Source organism: Canis aureus, chromosome 1, assembly GCF_053574225.1.
Source record: "Canis aureus isolate CA01 chromosome 1, VMU_Caureus_v.1.0, whole genome shotgun sequence".
NCBI lineage: Eukaryota > Metazoa > Chordata > Mammalia > Carnivora > Canidae > Canis > Canis aureus.
This window is the reverse complement of record NC_135611.1, coordinates 95,259,164-95,286,599: the sequence shown is the minus strand read 5'-3', so window position 1 is coordinate 95,286,599 and position 27,436 is coordinate 95,259,164. Positions and strand designations below refer to the sequence as shown.

Here is a 27,436-nt window from a genome sequence, read left to right as displayed (position 1 = left end):
GGTCTTTCCTTCTGTACATGAATAAATTAGTTTTGCAATTCACTTTGAAACAAGATATCTCATTTTGTCCATGGAAAATATTTCCTCCTTCTTCTCAGTAAAGTAAAGAAGTATATTAAACTGTATAAACTCCAACATTCATAAGCATCAGTTGACTATAATTGTTCTTTACCCATCAGTGGTTGAGAAGTCATTCATGTCATATGTACATACAAAGACAAGTGGGATGAAAGGCACACATCCCATGGCCACCAGGGGTTTTCCAGGACTGTTCCAGATGGAAAACCAAGACCGAGTTATAACCCTGCTTCGCAGAGAGGAAGGGCAGAAACTTAACCTCTGGAAGATCTATCACAGGCAGTATGGGAGTGATGGGATAGGGGGCACATTTGTGAAGGACACCAGGAGATTTAGATATTGTAGCAAATCATTTGTCTGTCCTCTGTCTCTTGATTATGGCAGAAACATTAGGAAAAAAAAATTCTGGTTGTGTGAAAAAAATTCATTATGCAAATGTCAGCAATACATTAAAATGCATTAAAATAAGTCACATTAAAAGAAGTGATGCTTATAGAAACCGAATGTTAATGCAATATTGCTTGAGGTTTTACCATTTAATACTATGAATACCACATGAATAATTAACTTCGAGCCTAGCTCAGAGTTCTCATATGCTTCACTTAGACTCTTTCCTTGAGTTCAGGAAAATGGAAGAGCTTGGAAAAAAACGATTTGGTCTTGACTTTTTAAAGAGCATAATTGGATTCTGCATTCGGCCCCGGAATAGCACATGAATGAATGGTCACCCTTCCAGGGAAAGGGACTAACTGGTGTCCTTAAGCAAATGCTCAACAAATTCAAATTATATTAAATAAACAAAAAACAAAATGTGCTTTACAACCTGCATTGACCGTTTTTTTATAAAATTCCACCTTAGTTAAAAAAAGTCATTTTTGTCTTTCTTAGGAAGTTTGCAGATCAGGTATAAATTGGACAAGCACCATGAACCTGATGTTTTTAACTTTGGTTTTAAAAACCTTGCTGATGGGCAGCTTCACCAGGTGAAGATTCACCGAGAAGCCGCGGTGGTCTCTGTAGAGGTAAGAGGGTAGATCCACAACAGCAACAGTAAACAATCCTGTGGCCCTCAGTGTGTGACCTCCAGCAAAACTTGGATCATAAATCCTAGAAAGAGACCTAGGAAATGGGATACCCAGTCAACACAGGCTTCCTATAGAGTCTCGGGGACAGATAATGTCACAGTGTTTTGTTTCGCAATGTCCCTTTTGTTTGTCTGTTTGTGTAGCAAGAGGTTGACAAAGTTATGATTAATATTTGACCACTTAAAATGCCAAGCTGTCCTCATCGGTAGGGGAATGCTGTCTGGCTTCTCACGGTAATTATTGGAGCTATTCTGATGGGAACCTATTCCCATCCGACTACAAAATAAGTGAAGGTTACAGAAATGTAAACACAAGGGAAAAAGCAAGATTTTGCTTAAAGTGGGAATACTTTTTTTAAAAAGCATCAGTGTTTAAATTATTCATTGTCACTGGGTTTTGAAGAATAACCTTTATATATTGAATCCGTGCGAATAATACCTTTTTCTGCTCGTGTTACTAATTTCTATTTGGAATAGGTAAAAGCTTGAAGGTTTGAAATAGCTTATTGCATCTCTTTGTGGATCGTACCAATTATAGACTCTTAAACCATGAAGACAAGTAGAGGGAAAAGAATAGGCAATGGGGTGGTGTGAAATCTGAGGCATTATAGGAATTCTTATAAAACAGTTTTCTCCTTTAACCTTTGTGATAGCTTGAATATGTGGCTCATTTTTACCATTGTTCTTGGTCTCCCTTTGATTCCCATTCTCTTATCATCAAAATTGCTCACCATTTTGATGTTTGCTTCTCGTGAAACATTTAATAGGTTAACCAGAATGCAAGGAGACAAGTCATCCTGTCGTCAGGGACAGAATTCAATGCTGTCAAATCCCTTATGTTGGGGACAATTTTAGGTAAGTGGCAGAAAGGGCACCCCTACCCCACCACCCCACTACTCCATGACATGGATCAGAAGTATTAGGTTGCAAACACAGGAAGCGTTCATCATACTGAAGCAAGCTCCTTGTCATATTCATGGTTTCCCAGTGAGTGACAATCAAGGTAGAAGCTGTTCTTTTGTCTGAGTGCACCTGTAATCATGAGTAAGGGCCATCTGCGTGAGCAAGGGTGATCCCCGAGAAGTGCCTCCACACTTACCCTCTCACTTGGCAATCAAGCAGAATGCAACTTGGTATTTTTCTAACAATTGAGGGAAGGTAAAATCAAAGCAGGTATCATGTTCACAAATTATATATTAATCAGGGATCAAATGCAGAAATCATTTAATGATAAATATAGATTTACATTTGCAAGAAGAGAAAAGACTTAATTTTCTCTTAGCAAGTGATGTGTTCAATGCTCCCAGCTACTCCTGGAAAGTCACAGCCTGAAGATCCCACATACACTCTTTATGACTCTGAGTTATTCTCCATAAAAGTACCGGAGTAACAGCATACTATACTAGTTAGGCATCAAATTATTCAGGCCTGTATATTTCTCCTTGTTACCAAGAATTAAATTGAAATAAAAAAAATTTTGAAAGGTATCTTTTCTTTTTGATCATTTATATATATAAACTGTACGTGTTACCAATATTTAAAGTCATTTGGAAGAAATCCTCTTATGAGGATTTTTATGTTTATTATTCCTGCTCTGGTATGTGACACCCATCTGGCTCTGTTTAGTCCTAGATTAATCCATGGAGTCTTTATTACCTTTTCAGCCAATTATACAATGATTCTTTGATCATTTCCTCCACTCCACACATATATAACATCCCAAACTTCGGAGATTTAGGGGCAGCACATGAATGGATATTCAAAATATGGTAAGAAGCACAGTAACTATTAAAACTATTGCGTTTTTTTTAAAAGATGATGGGCAATACAATTTTGAGTTCTTATTTTTCAGAGGAAATGTCACAAATCCCTAGTAAATGGTAAAAACAAGTGCCTAACGTTAAATGGTGCAGTGTAACCAAAAGCTCCATGTTGGTCATGCAAAGTTACAGATACAGATTAAGCTGGTTAAGGAGGGTACCCGATTTCTTTGCTGTGAAAATACAGTTTTAGCATCACATAATGAACAGCAACTTCAGGCTGAAGTGGTGGTCCTGCTTTCTAATCATGCCTTAAATGGGAATAAAGAATTGGCCTCAACGGTGTGTTGTCAGAAAGGCAGTTGCATTGTACATGATTTCATGTGGCTCACTGTTCCAGTGTCCTGGGAACATGCAGAATAGTCACTGAGCAGTTAACACAGAAAGAAAAATGAGAACAATTGTTTCCCCTTGTGCGCTGGGAGATGTTTCTAGCTCTCGTAGCCCATTGGAGAAGGGACTATCTCAGGCTCTGCTGTGGGACTGTGGATATGTTTTCTAGGCATTTTTGGACATCCATGTTTTCAGGACATTAGTGGATTTTCTATTCTACTTTTTTTCATGTTTTTATTTAAATTCTAGTTGGCTAATGTACAGTGTAATATTAATTTCGGGTGGAGAATTTACTGATTCATCTCTTATATACAACGCCCAGTAGATTTTTTTTAAATTCTATTTAGAACAGTAGCATAGGATAGAAAACCACAAGAACTGGAAACACTGGAAAGAAATAAGCTCCTCCTTTGGCTTTCACCCATGAGAATAACAGTATACATTTAGCCAGAGGGAGTAATAAAATTCCTAAAAATTCAAAGCTCACATTGAGTTTCACAGAACAGTGGGATGAAACCCCATCCTTGGCTGTCATCTGAACAGTATCATAATTGTTTTTAACATCCAAGCAGAAAAGAATTTTCTCCCTTTTTATCTGGTACTGAGCTCCACTTTCTGGCCCTATGGATAGTTGCTATCCTTGGTTTGAACAGAGTAATTGATCGTCTTTGGGGTGTGCAAGTCCGAAGGCTCCACTTCCATACAGTCCTGTAGTCTGTGAATGGAGTGATGGCTCTGTTTGCCCCCAGAAGTCTCTCATCCCTCCTTCCTGGCTGGAGTGGTGTCTGTGTGCATCCTTTTCCAGCCATAGGACAGATAGGGTCAAGGAACAAAACGAACACACCACATATAACTTCCTGCCCTCAGTGACTCCAGCTTCTGATAGAACAGATGAAGCATGTTCAGAAGTGCACATGACACCAGGGAGAAAGTTCCCATCAGGAAGTGTGATGTTGACAGGAATATTTTAAAAAATAATTTAGCTTTCAATTTATCATCTGAAAAAAATAAGCCATAGATTATGGACACTGATTTAATAACTAAACTGCATTATATAAAGGGAATCATTTTCATAAAAGAAGAGAATAATACATTTTATCATATACATTTTTATTTTCCTACAAGTTAATACATAAAGGGCAATAGCACGGAATCGAAGATGTTAACGTTTCTATTCAAGAATGGTATATTCAAAAGCATCTCTCTCAGGCTATAAAAATTAAAGTTGAAACTCAGCAATGAAGTTTATCGCCTGAAGCAATTGAGTCTAATAAAATTATAAATATTCATTTCATCTGTACCTAGAGGTACGCATCTTGATCAAAGGCTAATAAAACTTTTCATGTTTTAGATAACTTTATTTCAGGGTGGGTGGCTTCTGTTCCGATTTTGCTGCCATTTTCAGACCAGTTAATAACTATGAGAAGACTACCGTCTTGTGTTCAGATTTGGGGAATATAAGCTGAGCTTCCTTTCATAAACATTGTAAAATAGACTAACAGATTGGCTAAAAGGAGCCATTAATTTTCCAAAGAAAGTTGTCCCAAACTATGGCAAGCTATCCAGTACTTATTTTTTGTTAGCTACTTTGACTCACTGAGCTATCCACTCAGTAAAAAAGCTTTGGCTCTAATGTGCACTTGTACTTCACTGGACAATTTGAATGCCTAGCAACAAAACACACTGTACCTGCCCTCAAAGCACTCACAATATAATAGGGAATATAAACAATAAAAGAATGTTCATGACTAATTGAATTTATCATTATTATAATTTATCCTAAGTGCTTTGGAAAAAATGGTTCAGGATCAGCTTCTAAATTAACTCTTCTAAATTAGCTCTTGGTCTTCCCATTCTTCAGTGGTCTTAGTAATGATGACCAATCAGGTTAAGTATTCCCAGTTACTATAAAATAATTTTAGTAAAATCCTAGTTTAAATGCAAATTGTTAGGTTTCTAATTTCCTATCTAGTCTTGACTTGAATTTGGCCTATAATCAATCCTAAAGTATGAGAGCTTTAAAATACAACAACCCACTAAGGTGCCCTAGCATTTTTACTAAATTTTATTTCTCTAATGACTTTTGTATAAATAGGATTCTGTTGATTTTGTCTTTTATGCATTAAAAAACAACAGCAAAAATTCCCCAAATATCAAAATGTAAATCTGTTTTAAAGTGTGCAGAATAAAGATGTGCCTTTATTTTAAAAAATAATTTAGCTTTCAATTTATTTCAAGTTCCTCCTGAGAAAGAATACAATAGGTTGAATGTAATTCAAATCAATATAGTCATGCAGATAAATGTTAGTGGGTCAATTTTCTACGTGGGGAAAGGAAATCCACTGAAGGATCATATGTTGAAATGGAGCTCCATCTATGAGAATTGGATAATAAACAATTTGTGGAAATTACCTACTGCATGGTAATACCTGCATGGACAGACCACAGTTTAGATATTAAAAAAAATCCATTGACTTATGTGACATATGTTGTCTTTGCTATGCTCTGCCTAAGAATTTATCACATTCAGGAGGAAAGTCATGGAGTAGAAGACACAAAATAGTTTATAAAATTTCAGCAATATGAATATAAATGCAAAGATCCTCAAAAAATGTTAGCAAATCTAATCCAGTAACAAATAAAAACTGTCATACACTATGACCAAGTAAGATTTATCCTAGGAAGTTAAGGTTGGTTCAACAGATAAAAAGCAATCAATGCAATAAGCCATATCAATTAAATAAAGGACAAAAACCACATGGTTACCTCAATAGACACAGGAAAAGCATTTGAAAAAAAAATTCACACTGGTTTCATAATAAAAATACAAACTAGGAATAGAAAGAAACTTCCTCACATGAAAAAAGACATCTACAAAAACCCCACAGGTAACATTATACTTAATGGTAAAATAATGGAAGTCTTGAAAAAAATGGAAGTCTTTCCCTAGGATCAGGAATAAGATACAGATGTCCACTTTCACCACTTTTGTTCAAGACTGTAGTACAGGTTTGACTGAGGGTTATTAGGCAAGAATAAAAGAGTAAAAAGTTACCAGAATAAAAAAGAAGTAAAACTATCTCTTTTTGTAGAGAATATGATCTTGTAAGGAATCCATGAGAAAAGCTATTAGAGCTACTACACAGTTTGGTCAGGGATCTTACATCAATATACAGAAATTTATTGTGTTTCTCTATGCTAGCAATGAACCATACAAAAATGAAATAAAGACCGAAATGTAAATTCCATTTAAAATAGCACCAAAAAATAAATAAATAAAATACTCTGGAATAACTTGAATAATACAGGTATAAGACACATACACTGGTAACTGTGAAACGTTGTTGGAAGGAATTATGAAAGACTTACATAAATAGAAAGACATCCATATCCATGTTCATGGATTAGAAGTTTTAATATTGCTAAGATGGCAGCGCTCCCCAAATTGATCTACAGATTCAACACAATTCCAATCAAAATCCAAATGACCTTTTTGTGGAAATTAGCCAGTTGATCCCAAAATGCATTATGGAAATGCAAGGGACTCCAAATAGCCAAAACACTCTTGAAAAAGAAGAAGGAAGTTGGAGATCTTATCCTTAATTTTAAAACTTGGTACAAGGCTGTGATAATCAAAACCATGTGGTATTGGCAAAGGGCAGACATACTGACCAATGGAATAGATTGAGTGTCAAGAAGTAAAACTATTTATCATGTTTGACATTGCTGCCAGGTCCATTCAAAGGAAGAACAGTCTCTCTCTCTCTCTCTCTCTCTCTCTCTCTCTCTCTTTTTTTAAAGATTCCATTTATTCATTCATGACAGACGCACACAGAGAGAGAGAGAGAGGCAGAGACACAGGCAGAGGGAGAAGCACGCTCCATGCAGGGAGCCCGACGTGGGACCCTATCCCGGGTCCCCAGGATCACACCCCAGGCCGAAGGTGGCACCAAACTGCTGAGCCATCGGGGCTGCCCGGAAGAACAGTCTCTTAAACAAATGGTACTGAGCTTACTGGATCTTACAAGTTAAAAAAGCAATGTTGACCTCTACCTCACATCATTTACAAAAATTAACTCAAAATGGATGATACCCCTAAACGTGGGGGCTAAAACTATAAAAATCTTAGATCGAACTATACTTGTGCATTTTTGTGACCTTGGGCTAGGCAATGGTTTCTTAATTAAGGCTTCTCAAAAGCCTTGGGCTAGATCATGGTTTCTCAAAAGCACAAGCAAGAAAAGGAAAATAGATAAGTCAGCCTTCATCAAAATTAAAACTGCTGTAATTCAAAACATATTACCAAGAAGGTAAAAAGACAATCCACAGAACGAGGAAAAACATTTGCAAGTCATGCATCTCATAAGGAACGTTTGTACAGAGTATATAAAGATCTCCTACAACTAAACAAAAAGACAACTCAATTTTAAAATGGTCAAAAGACCTGGTCAAAGATCAAAATCAAACACATTTCTTCAAAGAAGATATATACCAATGACCAATATGAAAAGATGCTCAAAATCATTAGCCATCAAGGAAATGCAAGTCAAAACCACAAGATATCATTTCACCCCCAGTAGGATGGCTGTGATCAAAAAGACAGTAACAGGGGTGGCCTGAGTGACTCAATCAGTTAAGCATCTGCCTTAGGCTTAGGTCATGATCCCAGGGTCCTGGGATCGAGTCCTGTATTGGGCATCTGCTTCTCTCTCTCTCTCTCTCTCCCTCTGCTCCTCCCTATAGCTCACTCTCTCTCACTCTCAAATAAATCTTTAAAAAGAGAGAGAGAGAGAGAATAACAAGTGTTGTGGAGGATGTGGTGAAATTTGAACTCTTGTGCATTGGTGATGGGAATGTAAAATGGTGCAGCCACGTGGAAAAAATAGTTTGACAGTTTGCTTGAAAGTTAAATGCTACATAAGAAATGTTTGTAAGAAAGTTAAATGTAGTTACTATATGATCACTCCACTTAGGTATATACCTAAGAGGATTAAAAACTTATGTCTAGACACAAAAGGTGTATACAAACCAGCATAGTAGAATTGTCCACTAGTAACACAAAGTGGGAATAAACCCAGTGACCATTGATTAAGGAATAGGTAAACAGAAGTGGTATATATACAAGGAAATATTGGCCATAAAAACTAATGAAGTACCAACACATGATACAATATTCATGAATCTTAAAAACGTTACGCTAAGTGAAAGAAGATAAACACAAAAAGGCACATGGTGTATTATTTTGTATGAAATGTCCAGAATAGGCAAATCTATAGAAACAGAAAGTAGTTTAGGTTTGCCCAGGGCTGGAGATGGGTAGGAATGGGATGTGATGCCTTAATGTGTACTGGGTTGCTTTTGGAGTGATAGATTCTGCAAGTGTATACTGGTAATGGTTTTATAATTTTGTAAATATACAACCCCCCACCCCGAATTGTATACTTTAAAATGGTGAGTTCTAAGGTGTATGAATTGTATCTCAATAATAAGAAAAAAAATCAATTAGAGATTTATGTCTTTTGCCAATGCCTCTTCTGTACACACAGCGGGGAGAGGTGAGTGATGAGCCATAATTGACTGTTTATTCTGAAGTGAGAATGAGTTTATTCAAGAACAAGTTGTGATGGGAGATTGGGGGTAGAGAACTGGAGGGGCCCAGGGTTCAGGGTTGCTGAGACAGAGCAAGGCCACATCGGGGAGAGAGAGGCTCCTGCACAATTTTGAAAGGACAAAGAAGCTAAGAGCAGCAATTATGTAGAGTTCTGATGGTAGCCCCTTGTTGGGGTGAAAGGGTGGCAGAGACCGCTCACATGTCATCACACCAAGAGTTGATGTTATTTACTGAAGACTACTTTTCCAGTTGGGTACCTACTGGCAGTGCTTGTTCAAAGGGCTTAGGGTCCCAAATTACTAGCCCTGATTTCTTCTCAGGCATTAGTTGCAAGAGCGGGGATATTTAATGTGTGGTGGGCATGTATTTTGGGGAAGAGGGAATAACTAATTCATTTCTTTCTGACTCTGAAAATCAGGTCCCTCCAGCTCTGAATTGTTTGAAAGACAGACTGGAAAAGTTGGTCTACTACTTGTTTTCCAATTAGTCGTTTATCTAGAATTTTAAGAAGCTCACTCTGCTGTTTTAGCAATTCCAAAATAAATAGCAGGTCGATTCGATTGAGCTGCTTTCATTCACCAGGTGTTTTTAAACCTTGATTCCTGCTGTCGCATGTACAGAGAAGTTCATTCATTGTCTTTGCTGTGTAGTCCCTTATGGCTTGAGTATGTATTTGTTTATTCTCACGTTGATGGGCTGCAGGATTGTCTTGGAGGCTACTAATCTCCTAAAGCAACTTTATAGTTATACCTCCTTCTATTATTATCAGTTACTTTTAGGATTAGATTATGTATCCTTGATTTACCACACAATGACACATTTGTTGTCACGTACTATACTTTTGAACATTATTTTTTTTTTGGAAGACGTCATTATTGCTGTTGCTTAAAACAGTCAGTGTTCACTTCATTTTATCCATGTTTACACTTTCTGATGTTCTGCACTGCTTCCTGCAATTCCATGCACCACTCACTTTGTTTCCTGATTTTTCTTGCTGATGAGAGCCTCTGGCAGTGCTCCTTCTACTGTTCCAGTGTTTACTGTCCTTGCCTTCCAGAAGCACTGGCATTGTAGATAGCAGAGAGCTCTCCACACTCATTTTAATTGTTTAGTTCTTCCTTTCTCTTGTGGATTTTTTGTTAAAATGCTTGTTATTCACAAAAGCGGAAATCATCCCACGTATTGGAATGTACAACCCTGGTGATGTGTCTTAAGGGCGGTACTACCCAATGTCTGAGACAGTTGAGAATGTTTATGTCCTGAATTGCCATAAATTTGATTGTGCTTTCAAGATTTCCTACCATGGATATTTTTTAAGTGAAAAAAAAAAAAGATTGAATCTGTTTTTACTGAAAGTGATTTAGAGTTCTACTCATAATTACAAAGCAAGTGAACTTTATCCTCAACCCTTAGCCCATTTTTTTTTTCTTACATGTTACTTTGCATCATGGCCATAGTCAAATCACATTCTCATCCCCTCCTTACCTAGTATTAAACTGCACTTGTACTCTTACTTCCTGTTAATATATCTGTGTTGTTGAGCCAGGAGCTGATCAAACATATTCACCTCAATATTAAATTTCTAATAATACATAGCTATTTTCTTAAGGTTTCCCTCACTTTTTCTTTACATTTTCTTTATTTTTAAAAAAAGGTTTTATTTATTTATTTGAGAGAGAGAGAGAGCCAGAGGAGGGGGCAGAGGGAGAAGCAGACGCCCCACTGAGCAGGGAGCCTGACGTGGGCTCCATCCCAGGACCCTGGAATCATGACCTGAGCCAAAGGCAGATGCTTAACTGACTGAGCCACCCAGGCGCCCCTTTCTTTACATTTTAAAGGAAAAAAAATTTTGATCCATAAGGAAGGAACCTTAAGAATGGAATTTCAGGAGTCAGGTCCATAGGGAAGATAGATTTGCATTCATCATCTTTTCTAAACACAGTTCTATTAATTCTGCTGCTAACATTGTACAGACTTGGTTCTGAGAAATGACAGCTTGTACCATAACACTTGCTTCCACCCCCAATTCATTGTGCTTGTGCCTTGAGAAGAGGTACTGGAGGCCAGCCCAGCTGACAGAAGGGGCAGGAAGGTGTGAATGAGAGGGATGGGATGGGGATTTGCCCTGGCGGCAGGAGTACAGCAGAGTCCCAGGGTGGGAGTGAGAAGCCTGGATCCTCAGGAAAGCCTGGCTTGCAAAGAATTCATCCAAAGGGAAGATTGGAATCAGTGTGGTTGTGTCCATCTTCAGTACCCCTCATGGAGTGGAGGATGGGCTGGATGATTGCACCATATTCTTTCTACAGTGGTGAGGGTGAGGGAAAGAGACTTCTTCCTACACTTTGTTTGAGGTTAGAGGGTCAGCCTACAGGTCCACTTCTGGGGTGCAGTGGTGGAGGCGGACAGAAAAAGCTGTAACCTTCACCTTTCGAGGACCTGAATATCATATAAGATCCCCAACCGTGGAGTCCTCATTGGCAGATCAATAAATAAACAAGTAATAAAAAAAATAATGTCACCCCCAAGGAGATGGGGAGGAGGATTAAAACAACAAATAAAACTCTCACATCAAAATAGAGCTGTTAAAGAAGACAGAAGACAGCTAGGATAGAACTGGCACTCAAGGAAATTTGAAAAAAGTCACATAGGCACACACAAACTCTGGGAGTTAAAGTAACATGATTTTTCAAGATTTCACTGGGTCATCTGAAAGAAGGAATCATCACTGGTTATCTTTAAACACTAGCCCAGAATATTATAGAGATGGACTGTCTTAAACCACAGAGCAAAAGGATTAAGAGAGAGAAATTAGGAGGGAAAATAAAAGAAAACCTAACATGAATAATTAGAGATGCAGAAACAGAATTAGAAGCAAAGACAAAAATTATGCATTAAAAAAAATAATTCTCTGAGCTAAAGGAAAACCCGAGTTGCAGATTGAAAGAATGCATCCATTCTGATGAGAAAAGTCTTACAGCTGGGAACATTTCTGAATTGCAAAACCCACAGAGAAAATCTCCCAAACTTTCTAGGCAGAAGTTACTACAATGAAAAAACAATGATTATGGCATCGTCATCCAACTTCTCATTTGTTACAGTGGGATAAAAAAAAAATGATGTGGATTATCGTTAACACTGCTGAAAAATGAGCTACAACACAAGCATCTAAAATATAATGTATTTGACACGATTACAAAAACGTATTTTGGGTAACAAGGTAGGATTGAGATTAAATAATTGACCATGCATCCCATCTGAGGAAAATACCAAAGAATTATTCCAGTCAAAAAATGAATCATGACCATGACCTCAGGATAAAAAATATGAAGGCAACGGAAAACAGTGAACAGTAAACCTCTCAATGTATATTGACACCCAACAAGCATACATAGTCACGGCTACAACTGCATGATTAATAATAGGCTATGTGGGCACATAAATCCACCCACACATGTCCTTACCCACAATCTACAAATATGTATAAGTGTCAAGTACAAATTCTTGAAATACACGAAAATATACTGCAATATCATGTTCTACTGATGTTTCTTTCTTGAGTAATAGCACTGCCTACAGACATTTTAAATTTATCTTTATAAAATAAATTCTACAAAATTAGTCTAATTAATTCAGATAAATGTCTGCCCAAGGTTTGTTCTGTTACCCTAGCCTGGTAGCGCTAGTGTCAGACTTTGACAGGGAAAGGAAGTGCTGTCCAGATCCTCTTTTTTGCTCAGCAGCTGAGACTTTTCATTGGCCAGTAGTGTTTTTTGTTTTTGTTGTTGTTGTTGTTGTTTTGTTTTTTTGTTTTTTTAGTATTTTAGTGTTGCAGAAGTCCTATGTTGCTATCGTAGTGTTTTCCCATGTCAGTTCTTCTTGACATTCTCTCAAGTATATTCAAGCAAGGATGCCTTTCTTTAGGGAAAATACATTGTCTGAATGCAAAAAAAAAAAAAAATCATCTTTAAACAACTCTTTTATTTTTTATTATTTTTTAAAGATTGTATTCATTTATATGAGAGAGAGTGAGCACAAGCTGTAGTGGGGGGTGGGGCACGGAGGGTAGAGGAAGAGGGAGAAGCAGACTCCCTCCTGAGCAGGGAACCAAATGGACTCAATCCCAAGACCCCAATATCATGAGCTGAGCCTAAGGTAGATGCTTAACCCACTGAGCCACTGAGGAGCCCCAAAAGAACTCTTTTAATTTAAAACAATCATTTAATGGACTTGTCTCAAGCTCTCTATACCTCACTATAAGAATCTACCTGAAATCCACCATATATAAAGCTCCTTGATGCCTCATATAATCAAACTGACCAGATAGCTATCTATTTCAGAGAGTTGTTTATTTTGATTATAACAATGTAAACGTGCCTCTAATTTTAGTTGCTTTTAGAGGTCTTTTACATTACAATTACTTTTGCAATTTTAACATTACTGAACAGAATTTTGTAAGGCTATGCAGCTCCCAGTGCATTTATTAGAAGTCTCAAAGTTAGACCATTTTTCTTAAAAACATGGCTCTTTTCCAAACCAGAAGGAGCAAGGATACAAAAGATTTGGCTTTCAAGGATACAAAAGATTTGGCTTTCAAGATTGACAGACTGAAATAGTGAGATGAAGTTTAATAGGAAAAAGGGTGAGACATGTAATAAGATTGAAGAAATCCACCCCATGCATTTATCTGGAGGTGAAACTTTCCATCTCCCCTCTTAGAGTCTATGGCCAGGCCGAAACATTAAATTGATCTAAGATAGATTAACAAGGGGAAAGAAAGCATATAGATTTTTAAATGTACATGGAGCTCCATAGGAAAACGAAGACCCGAAAAGCAGATAGGGTGTATATGCTAGATGGAACACAGGGCAGTAATTGTGCCGAGTAATTAAAGGTACCAGGAAGCTAAGGGGTTGAAGAGTTACATTAACAAGGTTTTAAGTACAGGTTTCTCCAGCTTAACCCTTCTTCTCTGATGACGAGAAAGTTTCTTTCCTCCTGGTACAGAGTGGGTAGCTTTGCCACAGGCGTTTATCTCCTGCTTTTGGGAAGAAAAAAGGGGAAGTCAGAGTGCCCTTCTTGCACCTGTGTTTTTTTTTTTTTTCTTTTCTTTTTTTGAACATTTTATTTATTTATTCATGAGAGACACAGAGAGTCAGAGACACAGGCAGAGAGAGAAGCAGACTCCCTTTGGGGAGCTCGATGGGGGACTTGGTCCCAGGACCCTGGGATCATGCCCTGAGCCAAAGGCAGATGCTCAAGCCACCCAGGTACCTTGCACCTGTGGTTTTTCAAGTACTGTTAGCCCCCAAAAATCCTTTTGCCAAAGTAGCCTGTTTTGGGGTGTCATATGTTGTCACCCTTCAAGTAGAAGCTTCAGGGTGTGTTGCTTAATGTTAGTGACAATGAGGAGGTCTTTAATTACCATGACGTTCAATATAACTCAGTGGCATAATACGGCAGCCAGCCATGGAAGTGCCTTTTAGCTTGGGCCAAGGCAAGTAGTCTCTTTTAACAAGCTGGGACCTCTGTCTTCCTCAGCCCACTTCTCAAGAGGGCCACTTTTTAAAAAGTTTCAACAGCCAAAGTACTCAGAGAAGGGCAGTAATAGGACCAAGTTGATTCTTTGATTATAAAACATATACCACCTGTGTCCTGTGTAACAGACCCTGAGCTAGGTGAGGGCGAGGGGGTTGGCAAGAATAAGGAACCTGCCGCCTGTTACGTGAAAGCAACAGAGGGTCTACAGAGAATGACCTATAACTGATGGCCCAGGTGAGGCTGGCTGACTGTATGGTTATGCACGCTGGCTTCAGAGTTCAAATGCTCTCATCTGAAAGCCTGCACCACCTGCTTACTGGCAGGAAGTGAGGGACAAGCCATTAAATCTTGCGCTAAGCCCTGGCTCTTCTTTATATGTATAAGAAAAAAAATAGCTCTTTTTCACGGCGTCTAGCATATATGTCTTAGATTATCCATATCCAATCAAAACTATTTCTAGTTACTTATATTATCAGGAAATGGAAGCCAAAAGAGCAGTACCCCTCAAAAATTCCAACTCAAAGGAAAATAAAGATTATCCTCAAAGACTTTAAGTATAGAATGAAGAGAGACTGAATCACAGCTGAGATTCTCAGGGCGAACTTAAGGATCAGCAATTACACCAACCAAAAACCCCACTTCTAGAGTCTATACATATTGTTCAGAGGAAGGTATGTGTATTCGTTAAAGTAGAAAGAAGAGAGTGATGACCCCCATTTCCCTGTCCCTTCCTGTGAGCAATTATGGACACGTGCATAAGATAATACCCTATTGAAAAGGGGGTTTCTCCAAGCAGCCTGGATCCAGATCACCCCACGTGGGAGACCTTGGTTTACTAAAATCTAACATCACTAACTTCCAGAGGGAAGTGAAAGCGCTCACGGTGTCACGCTGTGAGCATTAGATTCTCACCTGGGCAAAGCACTTCACACGACGCCCAGCGTGTGGAAGCTGCTGGGTAAATCCTCCGCTGCGGTTTGGGGTTGGTAGGAAAAGATGTGGACAGGCTAGTCTAGGCACTGAAGCAGGGGCGAGTGTGGGGGCCGAGGCCGAGCGTCCCCACTTCGGGGTGGCCTCCTCTGCGGGGGACACGGATGCCTCCCTGAGACCTCTGAAGCCCGCGCTGCGCTCGCCCTGGGCGGACGCGGTGCCCGGGGGCAAGGGCACTGCAGGCGCTAAGCGTCGTCCAAGGGAGGGAGTTGACGTTGTGCCCTCCTTGGCCGCTGCTCTCCGGCTGACCGGCCTGGGTCAGGTGCGAGCGAGGGCAGGGCCAGCGCCGACGTCTGGAAAGGGAGCGCAGGCCACCACCACCTCCACCACCGCCGCGAAGGCCAAAGCCGCTGGGGTGGGCTTCCCCGACGCCGGCACCTGCCCTGGGGAGGGGCCTCGCGCTGTGCGGCCGCGGAGCGCAGGGCCCAGACCCCAGTGTAAACCGCAGAGCAGAAGTGCGGCAGAGGGGTTCCCTGGTGTCCCCAAGCTCAGGCGACATTTCACTGCAAGCCCCTAGATCGTGGGCCGCAAACCCTGTTCCCAGGTAGGGCACTGACCATTCGCAGAGCGCAGCGGCAGGAGATTTCATCCCTTCGTGCAGGGGGGGGGCAGGGGGGGCAGGGGAGCTGCCTCCTGGGAGGCGCGGGTTTGCCCACGCGCGGGGAGGGCGCACCTGCCCGGCTCTGGCGCAGGCCGCGGGACGGAGGGCGGAGGGCTCGGGGGGCCCGGGGGCCCGGGGGGGCCGGCGCCCTAACGTGTGCCCGCTTCTCTGCCCGCAGAGCCCCCCGGCGCGGACCCGGACACGCTGCGGGCCGGCGCGCGCGGCTTCACCGGCTGCCTGTCCGCCGTGCGCTTCGGCCCCGCCGCCCCGCTCAAGGCTGCGCTGCGCCCCGGCGGCCCCGCCCCGGTCATGGTCACGGTGCGCGGACCCGTGGCCGCCGCCACCCGCTGCGCCGAGGGGGCGGGGCCCGGAGCCCCGGCGCGGGAGGCCATCGGCCCGCTGGCAGGTGGCGCAGGTGCGTGCCCCCGGCCCGCGCTCCTCCGCTGCTCCGCCCGTGCTCCAGCTCTCCGAAGCCCTGTGCGCCGCGCCTCGCCGTGCCCTGGCCGCGGTCGCATGCTCATGCCCGTCCCGTGTGTGTGTGATGTCTCCAGAGTCCTCCTTCCGCTGGCCTCTGTCATTCTCCCTTTCTCTACTGCAGGTGGTTCTGGACCAACAGATGGGGGACAGCCCTTAGTTAATGCTGACAGAAGTGACTCTGCTGTCATCGGAGGTAACAGGGCTGGGAATGACCTGGTCCTTGGCGTGGTTGTCACTGTTGGCATGAGCCAAGAAGTGTCCGGGAATCCGCGCCGATGGGCGAGGGCAGTGGCGGGCCGCATTCACCGGGGGATGCTCTGGATGGGGCTGAACCAAGTCGGCATCTGCGGGCGCTTGGTGGAAGACCCCGTGGTTCCACGGAGACGCTTTTTAAGAGGATAGTTACCAAATGACACAATAATAAGAAGGTTTTTCATTTGAAAATGCCCATTCATATTTTTCAGGATATATAGGATATATATATATATATATATCCTATTCACCTTTACTCCCTTGATTCAAATTAGCCATGGACGTCTGAGTCCATTAGCCCAAAACTTTAAAAAAATGATATTAAAAAGTCAGACATATATTGAAAGAAGCACCTAAACCATGCAAATTGTCATTTTCGTAAACATAGAGATATAAAACTTAAAGGTTCTTCTGAACATAAATACATAAAACTATTTCTGGTGTCCTCCTTATCTTAGATTTACATATATTTATATTTATAAATATAATTATTCATATATATTTGTATAATCTATATATTTTTAGTGTCACATGTATTCTACATGTGTGACATTAAAACTGGATATAATATAGCTTTTTAAAGCAAAGTCTGATAGCTAAACTATAAATATATATATTCAAATATATATTCACATATATAATATATCTTTATATTTTCTACGTAGTTACATGTATCCGAAGAGGTAAAAGTAATTGCATCTTAAATATCTCCCAGTGTATTCTCTGAAACAGAATTTATTTACGTCCACCTTAAAGAATGAATATTCAAATTTCCTCCTTATGATTCAGAGAACGTGTACACTTATTTACGTAGATTATTGAAATGTGTCAGTTGCAAACTCTGCTTGGTATGGAGGAAGTGAACTGCTCTCCATCCCATTGCTATTCCAAATAAGGGAATTTGTGCTTAAGTTGGGGGATACAATTGGATGTCCAGTCTTCAGGCAGGCTGTGCACCAGATCACACTGGATCTGTTCATTTCTGTTCACCAAGATGCCGATTTTCTCCAGACCACTAGGAAAATATTCAGACATTTTCGAGTGCTGACCAAACCTATGTAAGAGTGTGAACATGTCCATTCCCATCTCAACTACTTCTGTTTTCGTAGTGAGTGAGGTATATGATACCCTGATTTCACAAGCCCAAGAACAAACAAAAAACGTGTATGCTATTTATAATCTATATCTAAAATGAGTACTTTTATGTTAAAATATAAGTCAAATCTTAATCCTAAACCATTCTCATTTATTTTTCAATGAGATTTCACTATAAAAGCTGATTTAAAATAAATTGACTTAAGTGTGATTAATATTTTCAAAATAGGAATCAAAGTCTAAAAATGCAAAATATCATTAGAGAGAGAGAGAAAGAACAATGATGATAGTCAAGATGATGATAGAACAGATGTAGTCTTCGGAGCTTTATTGCATTTGGTTAACTATCATTGGCAAGATGTGCAAAGCAAATAAGCAGCATCGATATTATTCCCCTGAGAAATCCTACCTGGTTCTTGATAGACGGGATAGAGAATCAAAGCACACAAGGTGGTAGGGTGATAACAACTCAGGTTACTGGCCCCTGCAATTCGCTTGGATCTGCTTTCAGTCTGCGTGGTGGCTGTTTGCTGCATGGTTTGTCAGCTGCCAAGTATATTGACCTATGGTGTAGAATTCTGGGTAGAATTCTCAGCCCTAAGTCAAACTGATCACAGACTGCACCCCCAAGTAAAGTATTTGACCTGTTTAAGGGATTACTCCAATAGGTGGATTTCTCTACGTTTTCTACTGTGCTTTATCACCTTCTTCTCTTGCAAGGCAAGGGAACAATAGAGGAAAGGAGAATTAACCTAAATAACATTCACATCCAGTAAAATCACAGAGATCACAGTGGGTTTCTTGCCAAGGAATCTGTCCTGTAAATGGACAGAGAGAGAAAGAGACAGAGGTGTAGATAGATGGAGAGGCAGGCGGGCATGAGCACTTGTCACAAACACATTTACACTGGAATTGCTGAAACGAAGGTTATGGAAGGCATCTGATGCATTATTCAAATTATCTCAATCTCTTCAGATAGCAGATGAAGACAGAGGTTATTCTAGGACTCTACCAAACCTCACAAAACAAACAAGCTAGTAATCAATTATGTACATAATAACATCCTGGATGTTTGAGGATAATGGTGACAGTAATTGTATAATCAAGTGGCCTGATCACTGTTATTGAGTTACTGTCCCTGATACTAAAATTAAATATGATGTAGCTCTTCAAAGCAAAGTCCTATAACTAAACAAGAAAGTAATTATAGCAACTCTACTGTTTGTTCTCAAGTGAGATGCAAAATATACTGAAAATGATTATTATTCTACCCATTAATATTTAAGAATCCTCAAAAAGACTCTTGAACACATGCTCAGGAATTTCTGTGACCAAAGACACCCAACCACGCTTTGAGTTGGTTGGACTCCATTATACTTCTTTCTGTCCGCCCCAGAGTATAGTGAAGAATCTTCATTTTACAATACAAATTTTGATTCACATAACTAAACAGTAAAGGATTTCATAACATTTGCTAATTGGAATTTTAAGGTCTGTGTCAATCATCTTAAAAGTATAATGACTAGTGAATGCTTTTTTTTTGTACCTTCTTGTTTTGGTATAGATGGTATAGATAGCCTAAACACTTGTAGGACTCATTTGACCGTTCCAACCCTGGCAGTGCTTCAAATCATTTTTTGAGGAACTTTTAGAAAAAGAGTGATATTCAAGTCTCCCACCCAAAGATTCTGAGTTCTTGTCTGCTGTGCAGCCAAAGCTGAGAACCACTGACATAGCTCATGTTTCAGTACTGAAAGCATTTCTAACAGGAGATGTCAAATAATTTACTTTCCCTACAGCTGAATGTTATCTATATTTCTACAAATTTTTAATACAATGGCATATTGGTTATCTATTGCTGCATGACAAATTATCACCCACTTATAGCTTAACCCAACCCACTTCTATTATTTTGCAGTTTCTGTGGGTCAGGAGTCTGGGCACAGCTTAGCTGGGTTCTCTGCTCAGGATCTCACAAGGCTGTAATCAGGGTGTCAGCCAAGACTGGGGGCGCATCTGGAGATTCCCCTGGGGAAAGATCCACTTCCTCACCTGCATTATTGTTGGCAGCATTCACTGTCTTGTAGCCATAGGACTGTGAGCTTCTGGATTTTTGCTGGCTGCTGGCTAGAGCCTGCCCTTAGCACCTAGAGGCTGCCTGCAGTTCTCTGCTATGTAGGGTTTTCCACCATGACTGCTTACCACCTTACAGCCAGCCAAGAAGAGGGATGCTCCCATAGACCGGTGCTACAGCTCTATGTAACATAATCACATAATCAGGTACAGCTTATCACCTTTGCTGTATTTTGTTGGTTAAAAACAAGTCATAGGCCCCACCCACAAACCACTGAAGGGGATCACACAAAGGCATGCCCCTCCATCCCCCAGCAACAGAGATTACTTAAGACTCTTTTAGGCTCATAAAAGCAAGTGGCCTACACACCACAGAACTGTAATTCACCAGAATATCAGCACCAAATTTTTGTTAAAATACATAGCATTTAATAACACTCTACAACAGGTCTGATCACTCTATCCTTTTAAATAATGAAAACTCATTAGCATGAAGTGTGAGCATGACCTAAGAGGTCACATTGCGGTTCTGAACTTAACTAAAGGGCTGTAACTAAAAGCCGAGCTGAAAGATCTTTAGCATAAAGGCATAAAACTACTGTATCTAAAGGATGTATAGACTTAGAAGTACACTCAGTGTTATAATGCCACTTGGTTTCCAACTTTCTGATGATGTATATATGATGTAAACGAAGCTTTAGGTTATCTATATTATATATATATTATGAAGTTGAATATAGAATATATATATTCTGATGATATTTTTTCTTTCTCTTCTCTCACTAGGTGTGATAGCGGTTGTGATATTTATCTTGCTCTGCATCACTGCCATAGCTATACGCATTTATCAACAGAGATGGTTATACCAAAAAAATGAGTCAAATATTCCGCAAACTGGAGACAACGCTGAAACTGCTCTGAAAAGTGAGGTCAACGTGCAAAATATAGTTAGTGAAAGCCAGAAAGAGTATTTCTTCTGATGGGCAGCAGTGGTTTACTTATGGCTCTGGTGATGTCACTTAGTCACTAAGCCAGGCTCCCAGCAGATGAAGCCCCCTCTTGTCCTCCTGGGCAGGTGGTAGCTCTGTAGCGCCATCAGCTTGCTCTCCTGTGGTCCTGGGAGGCTCTGCTCAGTGCTGCTTCATGATCTATTTATGTAGAAGTGACTTCGGTGTGCTCATTAATCACTGTGTGGCGGTTTCTGACTGTTCTGGCCCGATCTTTGAAAGTTCAAATGCATTTTGCATAACGACTTTGGGTTTTAAGTGAGAACAAGGATTTGAGCTGTGGCCCTACTCTCTTAAAAATGAGACACAGAAGTTTATAAAAGTCAAAGTTGGACTCTAGTGTTTTGTGTTGTGTGGAAGTCTGTGTTTGCTTTCTTTATCAATCTCCTGCTGACATTTGTAAGCTGGGAAATGCTTCTCAGATGGTCTTGGAGTGCATTTCCATCTGCCTGTGAACCAGAACCCAGTGGCCAAAAATGCATTAGAAACCTGGAAAAAAAAAAAAAAAAAAAAAGGTTTTTCTGCCAATCGTTTTTATTATTTGTCTCTTTTAAATCAATTTGCATACATTTTAGTGATGAAATGAGTATTGAATGTTGGCTATGAAATTGTATTCTGTTATTTAAGGAACAGAAAAATTCATAGGTAGCAAAGCGTGTAAAGCGTCCCAATCTGCAACACTTTGCTTATTTTTCTTTGTAATTGGTCATTTCCCTCTTTGTAAATTATGATAAAGATCATCTAATGATTTCCCCAAAGTGTATATTTTATAACCAAACCTGTGCCCAGGTATAAACTCTATACTTAATACTGCAAATGTATCCTTCATCCATTTCACTGGATTGAAATATAATCCTAAATTTATTTCCTTCAAAAGTGGGGTGATTAGATCACTATTCTTCGTAGTCCTGTGGTTCTCTTGTTCTGAAGGTTATCACAATTTGATTTCCTATGATTGTCTTTTCATTTACTTGGGAAAAGTCATATTTTGAACTAAAGCTCTCCATTTAGTTTTCTAAATGTTGAGCTGATCTAGGCAGGGCATCCCCGGAATTACCATCTGAGTCTAGTTACTATTTGGAATATCAGTGGAAGGATGCTTATGCTAAGGGAACATGCAGGTTGTATGATCTGAACTAAATCTGTCATTCTAGTCAAGAACCTAGGATCTCGGAATCAGCTTCCATCAGAGAATCCAAAATCAATTAGTTCATTTCATATTAGGGGATATTTGCATACAAGGTGAGCAAAGAATTTGTACTGACCATGGGAATTGTTCCAGTAACTACTTTTGTGGTAGGGGTCATAAAATAATTGCATGGAGCCCACCATTTGCACTCATTAGTCAGTTATAAATAAAATGTGCTGCATTCTTCATATGCCACTTGCCATGTGCCTGCCAGGAATTAGACTGCTTACTTTGACCACAACAGGACCACCTGAAACTCTATACACTTAGCCTTGCTATTACCTTTGGGTGTATGACTACTTTTCTCTGATTTTTTTAAACAATGGAAAAAGATATCCTCTATACTAAGTCTTTTCTCAAAAAAAAAAAAAAAGCAAACCTTTTTTCTTATGGTTTCATATTAGTTTTCTATAAGGTTTAACAAATTGCCACAATTTAGTGGCTTAATGCAACACATATTTATTATCTCACAGTTTCTGTGGATCAGGAGCTGGGCACGGATGTACTGTGTTTTCTGCAAGGCTGCAGTTAAGTATCAGCCCAGGCTGTGTTCTCATCTGGAGACTCAGCTGGAGAGTCCTCACTCTTATGGTTATTGGAAGCATTCGGTTCCTTACTGCTGGAAGATTCATGGAAGCCTGCTTTTGTTCAAGGCTAACAAGAGAGAGAGAGAGAGAGAGAGAGAGAGAGAGACTCTAAAACAAGTCTGCTAATAAGAGGGAGTTTTATATAATGTAATGTGGTGATAGGAGTGACAGCTTGTCCCCTTTGCCAAATTCTGTTGGTTAGAAGCAAGTCATAGGTCCTGCGTACACTCAAGAGGAGAGGATTACATAAGGACTTGAACCAGCAGGCTGAGATCATGGGGGGTCACTTTAAAGTTAATCTACCACAGTACTATATCTTTATTGAAGTTTCTTCAAGTGAAAAATGAAGGATTTTCAGGGTCTTAATATAGTAATATAGGAAGAACCTACCATGATGAATGATACACATATTCTTTTCCCAAAAAACACCTATGCAGAGTGAGGAAGGATTCAACACAAATATGATAGGTTCTACTTAATGTACTGCTGAATATTAACACCCTGAAATCATTGCAACTTTAACAAATGATCGTATTAAGTTCTGAAAATGTTAATCACTTTGGTAGCTGGCATTTTACAGATTTATAGATAGTGAAATTCATTGTATTCTGCTCTCTTTTTAAAAGAGGAAACAAAATATTTGTACCAAATTGCAGTGCTATACCACCCACTTTCTTTTACTGATTTGTAAATTTTACCTGCTTATTTGTTAATAAAATAAAATTTTTGAATTAAATTAGGAAAATATTTTTAAGAGAAATTGAATGAAATTTGAATTATGAAATTATACTGTTTCCCCCTAAAATATTAAAAAATGTGCAAATGTATATATTCTGTTGTGTGTGTACTACTTTATCTCTACTATATATAGAGAGAATACTATGCTCTGTTAATATTATCTGTGATGGTATTTAAATTGCCAAACACAAAGTAAAACACAAAGTGAATAACACATACTGATTAGCACAAGTTAAAATGCCTATGAATGTAGATATTTGAACCTTTGCCAGAGAACAATAATTTAATAATCAGTAAGTTATTTGTTGAATGTTTACTATCTACTCAAAAGTGGTTGCACGATTTTCCCCCAGAGTTGGGTTTCTAGAGCACTATAAGTATATAAATTCCAGTTGCAAATAACATCCATCTATGAAATAAATGTTAAAAGATAATAATTCTCCAAGTTTTATTTCCAAATAGAAAAGGAAAGTAGTACAAAATTAACACTGATTATTGGGACTAGATCTTCAGAATTTCTCTTTATTATGAAGAGAATTGCCCCTTCACTACCTCCCCAGTATTATGTAGCCATGAAGAAAAACATATTGGGGCATTCTGTGTGTCTAGAATAGCCAATACTTCTGGAATCTTTTCATTTTCTTTAATGAAAAATCTTTAATTTTCATTTTCTTTCATACAGAACATCAGATAGATAATTGTTTTCAGTGGATTTTTAAAAAATAAGAGTTTATGATTCTTGCTTTGAAGAAAGACAAATATGATTGAAGCGTTTTCTGCATGGAGTATAAAGGAGCTCTGACAATGCAGCTGGATTGTTGAAATAGTCTTCCAACAAGGGGGGAACGCAGTGGACCCATAGTAAATGAAAACATATTTACTGGGTTGTTTAATCTATTATTTTGCAATCATGCAGCTAATATGTTTAAGGATTCCCTGGGTGCCTTCAATGGATCCTGGCTGTCTACTTTTTCCCCATTCTGGCTCATAATGGCTGGCAACACAAGAGAAAGAATTAGAAAGATAGGGATAAACATGAAGTGGTTTTCGCTCCAAGTGATGGGGAAATGCATTTTGTCTGTCTGTGTGCCCATGGCTACTCTGGACCCCACAGACACATTTTCCAGCTCCAAGACATTAACAGATCCAGTGCACGTTGAGAATACTTGCTACAGCTGAATAAAAATGTTCTTAGTGATAGATCTTTGGGCTACTTAAACCTGCATACGAGTATTAAGACTTTTTTGGAAGACAAGAGTATTCATAAAGACTGGTTTTGCAAATTTAAGTTCAGAGGAAGTATTGAATTTTTATTTAAAAAACCCAATTCTTCTTATTATTCTCAGGATCATAGAAATTTCTTGTTAGCAGGCGCAGTAACTACCTTGCCATGCAATAGTCGTTTCCCCTCTACACAGCCCCTCAAAACAAGTCAAAGTTGCTTTTTCCAAGGAAACACTGTTTATTAGGAGTGAAGTCAGGTTGCAAAAGCCTTGTTTTTCTCTACAGGTTCTCCTGGGTGTAGATCCTGCTGTAGTTACTTGCCGAGTATTTTGTTGGAACATCAACCATAATATGTGGTATAATTTCAGTATAAATACGGGGTGTGTTTTAGGAAGATAGGCCTGTGTCCCTGGCATGTGTGGCAGGATTCATCAAACATAAAGCAAATGGCTAGAAAAGTAAGTTCAAGGGCTACTTCCTATTAAACCTTCTGCTTCAAAATTCCTAATAATGTGATACATTTGCCATCCTTTGATTGTGACCAAAAAAACAATATATATTCATTTTATTGATCATTCTTGGCTTTAAAAGGATGAGAGCCCAGACTCAGTTTATCACGTTCTGTGTGAATATACATGCCCCTGTCTCAAGTCTACACTTGCCTTTAGATCTGAAAAATAAGATTTTATAATGTACTTAACATTTAAGACATTTCTTAAGATAGAATCTTTATAGTTGCCTGTAGTGCTTTGTGTCACTAACCTCTCACTTTAAAACAAAGCAATGAGGTTAGACGTATAGAATTATCCCCTTTTTATAGATCAGAAGACTGTGACACAAAAGGCCTTCGTTGCTTAGATCAGTATCATACAGACAATAACTCACAATGAGTGAAATGCAGGTCCTGATGCTTCTATACCTCTAACAGTGGAAGAGCTTCCATTTTCTGGATAATTCACGACTGCATTCCTTTTTGGTTTCAATCTTTGAGAATATGAAATCATATCTTTATGTTGAAAATATTCCATGCTGAAAAAATATAGAATTGAAGCTTTTTTTTAAGATTTTATTTATTTAATAGAGAGAGAGTGCAAGAGAGCATGAGCGGGGCGAAGGGCAGAGGGAGAGGAGAAGCAGACTTCCCACTGAGCAGGGAGTCTGATGTAGGACTCTATCCCAGGACCCTGGGATCATGACCTGATCCTAAGTCAGATGCTTAACTGATTGAGCCATGCAGGTGCCCCAGAATGAAAACTTTTGTCTAGATACACACAGAGACAGAGACACAGCCATCCTGACACACATGCACAAACACACACACACATGACTTTCTACTTACTGGTGCCAGATTTATGCTTTGAATGTTTCTTAGGATGTTGATTGTGTATAGAGAAATACTCTACTTGTACTTTCTTTAATGCTCAATATTTTAAGCATATATACATACACATATACACACACTTATGTAAATACTTATATAGGAGTATATATATATAATAGATTATATAATAGAATTTATCTAAACATTTAAGTACTCCCACAATACAAAAATTAGCTTATAAATATTAGCTTTATAAATATAATTACTTTTAAAAATTAGCTCTCTCAATAAAATCTATTCAGGCCAACTGAAACCATCCTCAAGTTACCTTAAACATTTTATAAGTTAGAATGTTTAATAGGCTAGAGTCTCTGAAATTTTAAATTGAACTTAAAACCAAAAGAACACACTCAAATTATGATAGTGGTCACAAAAACTCTTGTGACATTTATTATATCCAAGCTATTATAAAACTATTTATGATGTGGTTCAGATCCAATTGTATTATTTATAATATCTCTGTTGTGCTGGGGTCATAGCAATGATCACACTCATGCCTTCACTGCAAAAAAAGAGCGTTAAAGTCTGCAAGCTTTCAGCTCGGATTGTCAGTCAGGACACATACACTGGTGGCATCTTCCAGGGATACAGGCTGTGCTTTCAGGGCTGAGCTCCTGCTACTGTCCCATGTTTGTTGGCCATTCCATGCTCAAACTCCTTCTTGAAGCTTCTCCTTCCCTGTGACATCCTGGTCAGTGGCCATCCCACCTGTGTGAGTAGCCATCAAGTGGGATTGCATCCTGGTGACATCAGGTTACATTTTCTCATGAGTTACCCTTTTGGGACATTGGGAGTATTCCTCATTTTGCCATGTTGTTTGATCTGCTATCTACTTGGTTATTTTCTGTGATTCTCAGAACCGACCTAACCTTCCTATCTGGGGGGGGGGGGGGGGGCAGAACTTACTTTGTCTAAAACTCATCACAATTCCATTTATCCAGCTTTTCCTACTTTTACACATAAATCTGTAGTACCTCCTTAGGTACAGAGATGAACTAAATTATTTAAGCAGAAAATCCATTTATTGGCAATCTAATGCTAATTAAAATTACTCCTAAAATAAGTTTGAATAACAGCCACCTTTATCTCCTTTATATCAAGTTTTTACTTTATGCTTCTTCACAGTTTCAACTTGTTCCAAATACCTATAATTATCATGATAATTAGCATTCGCTCTTGTCTCTCAAATTGGTACCACCTGACTCCCATCATTCTTCCAGGATTATTCCAGACATTTAAAAAAAAAACAAAAAAACAGGGCAGCCCGGGTGACCCAGCGGTTTAGCGCTGCCTTCAGCCCAGGGTGTGATCCTGGAGACCTGGAATTGAGTCCCACGTCAGGCTCCCAGCATGGAGCC

At 39.3% G+C, this 27,436-nt stretch overlaps 1 protein-coding gene across 2 annotated transcripts in view; it reads left to right on the top strand.

Annotated features, from left to right (window-relative positions):
• LOC144320789 (contactin-associated protein-like 3) overlaps window positions 1–23,910 on the top strand; it is a 197,480-nt gene extending 173,570 nt beyond the window's left edge. For both annotated transcript variants that reach the window (XM_077909755.1, XM_077909750.1), the window contains exons 20-24: window positions 967–1,100; window positions 1,930–2,017; window positions 16,234–16,470; window positions 16,654–16,725; window positions 20,739–23,910. In XM_077909755.1, the coding sequence (XP_077765881.1) occupies window positions 967–1,100; window positions 1,930–2,017; window positions 16,234–16,470; window positions 16,654–16,725; window positions 20,739–20,932 (725 nt within the window). In that variant the 3' untranslated portion in view covers window positions 20,933–23,910. The remainder of the gene's footprint in view (window positions 1–966; window positions 1,101–1,929; window positions 2,018–16,233; window positions 16,471–16,653; window positions 16,726–20,738) is intronic.
• Window positions 23,911–27,436: the final 3,526 nt, after the last annotated feature.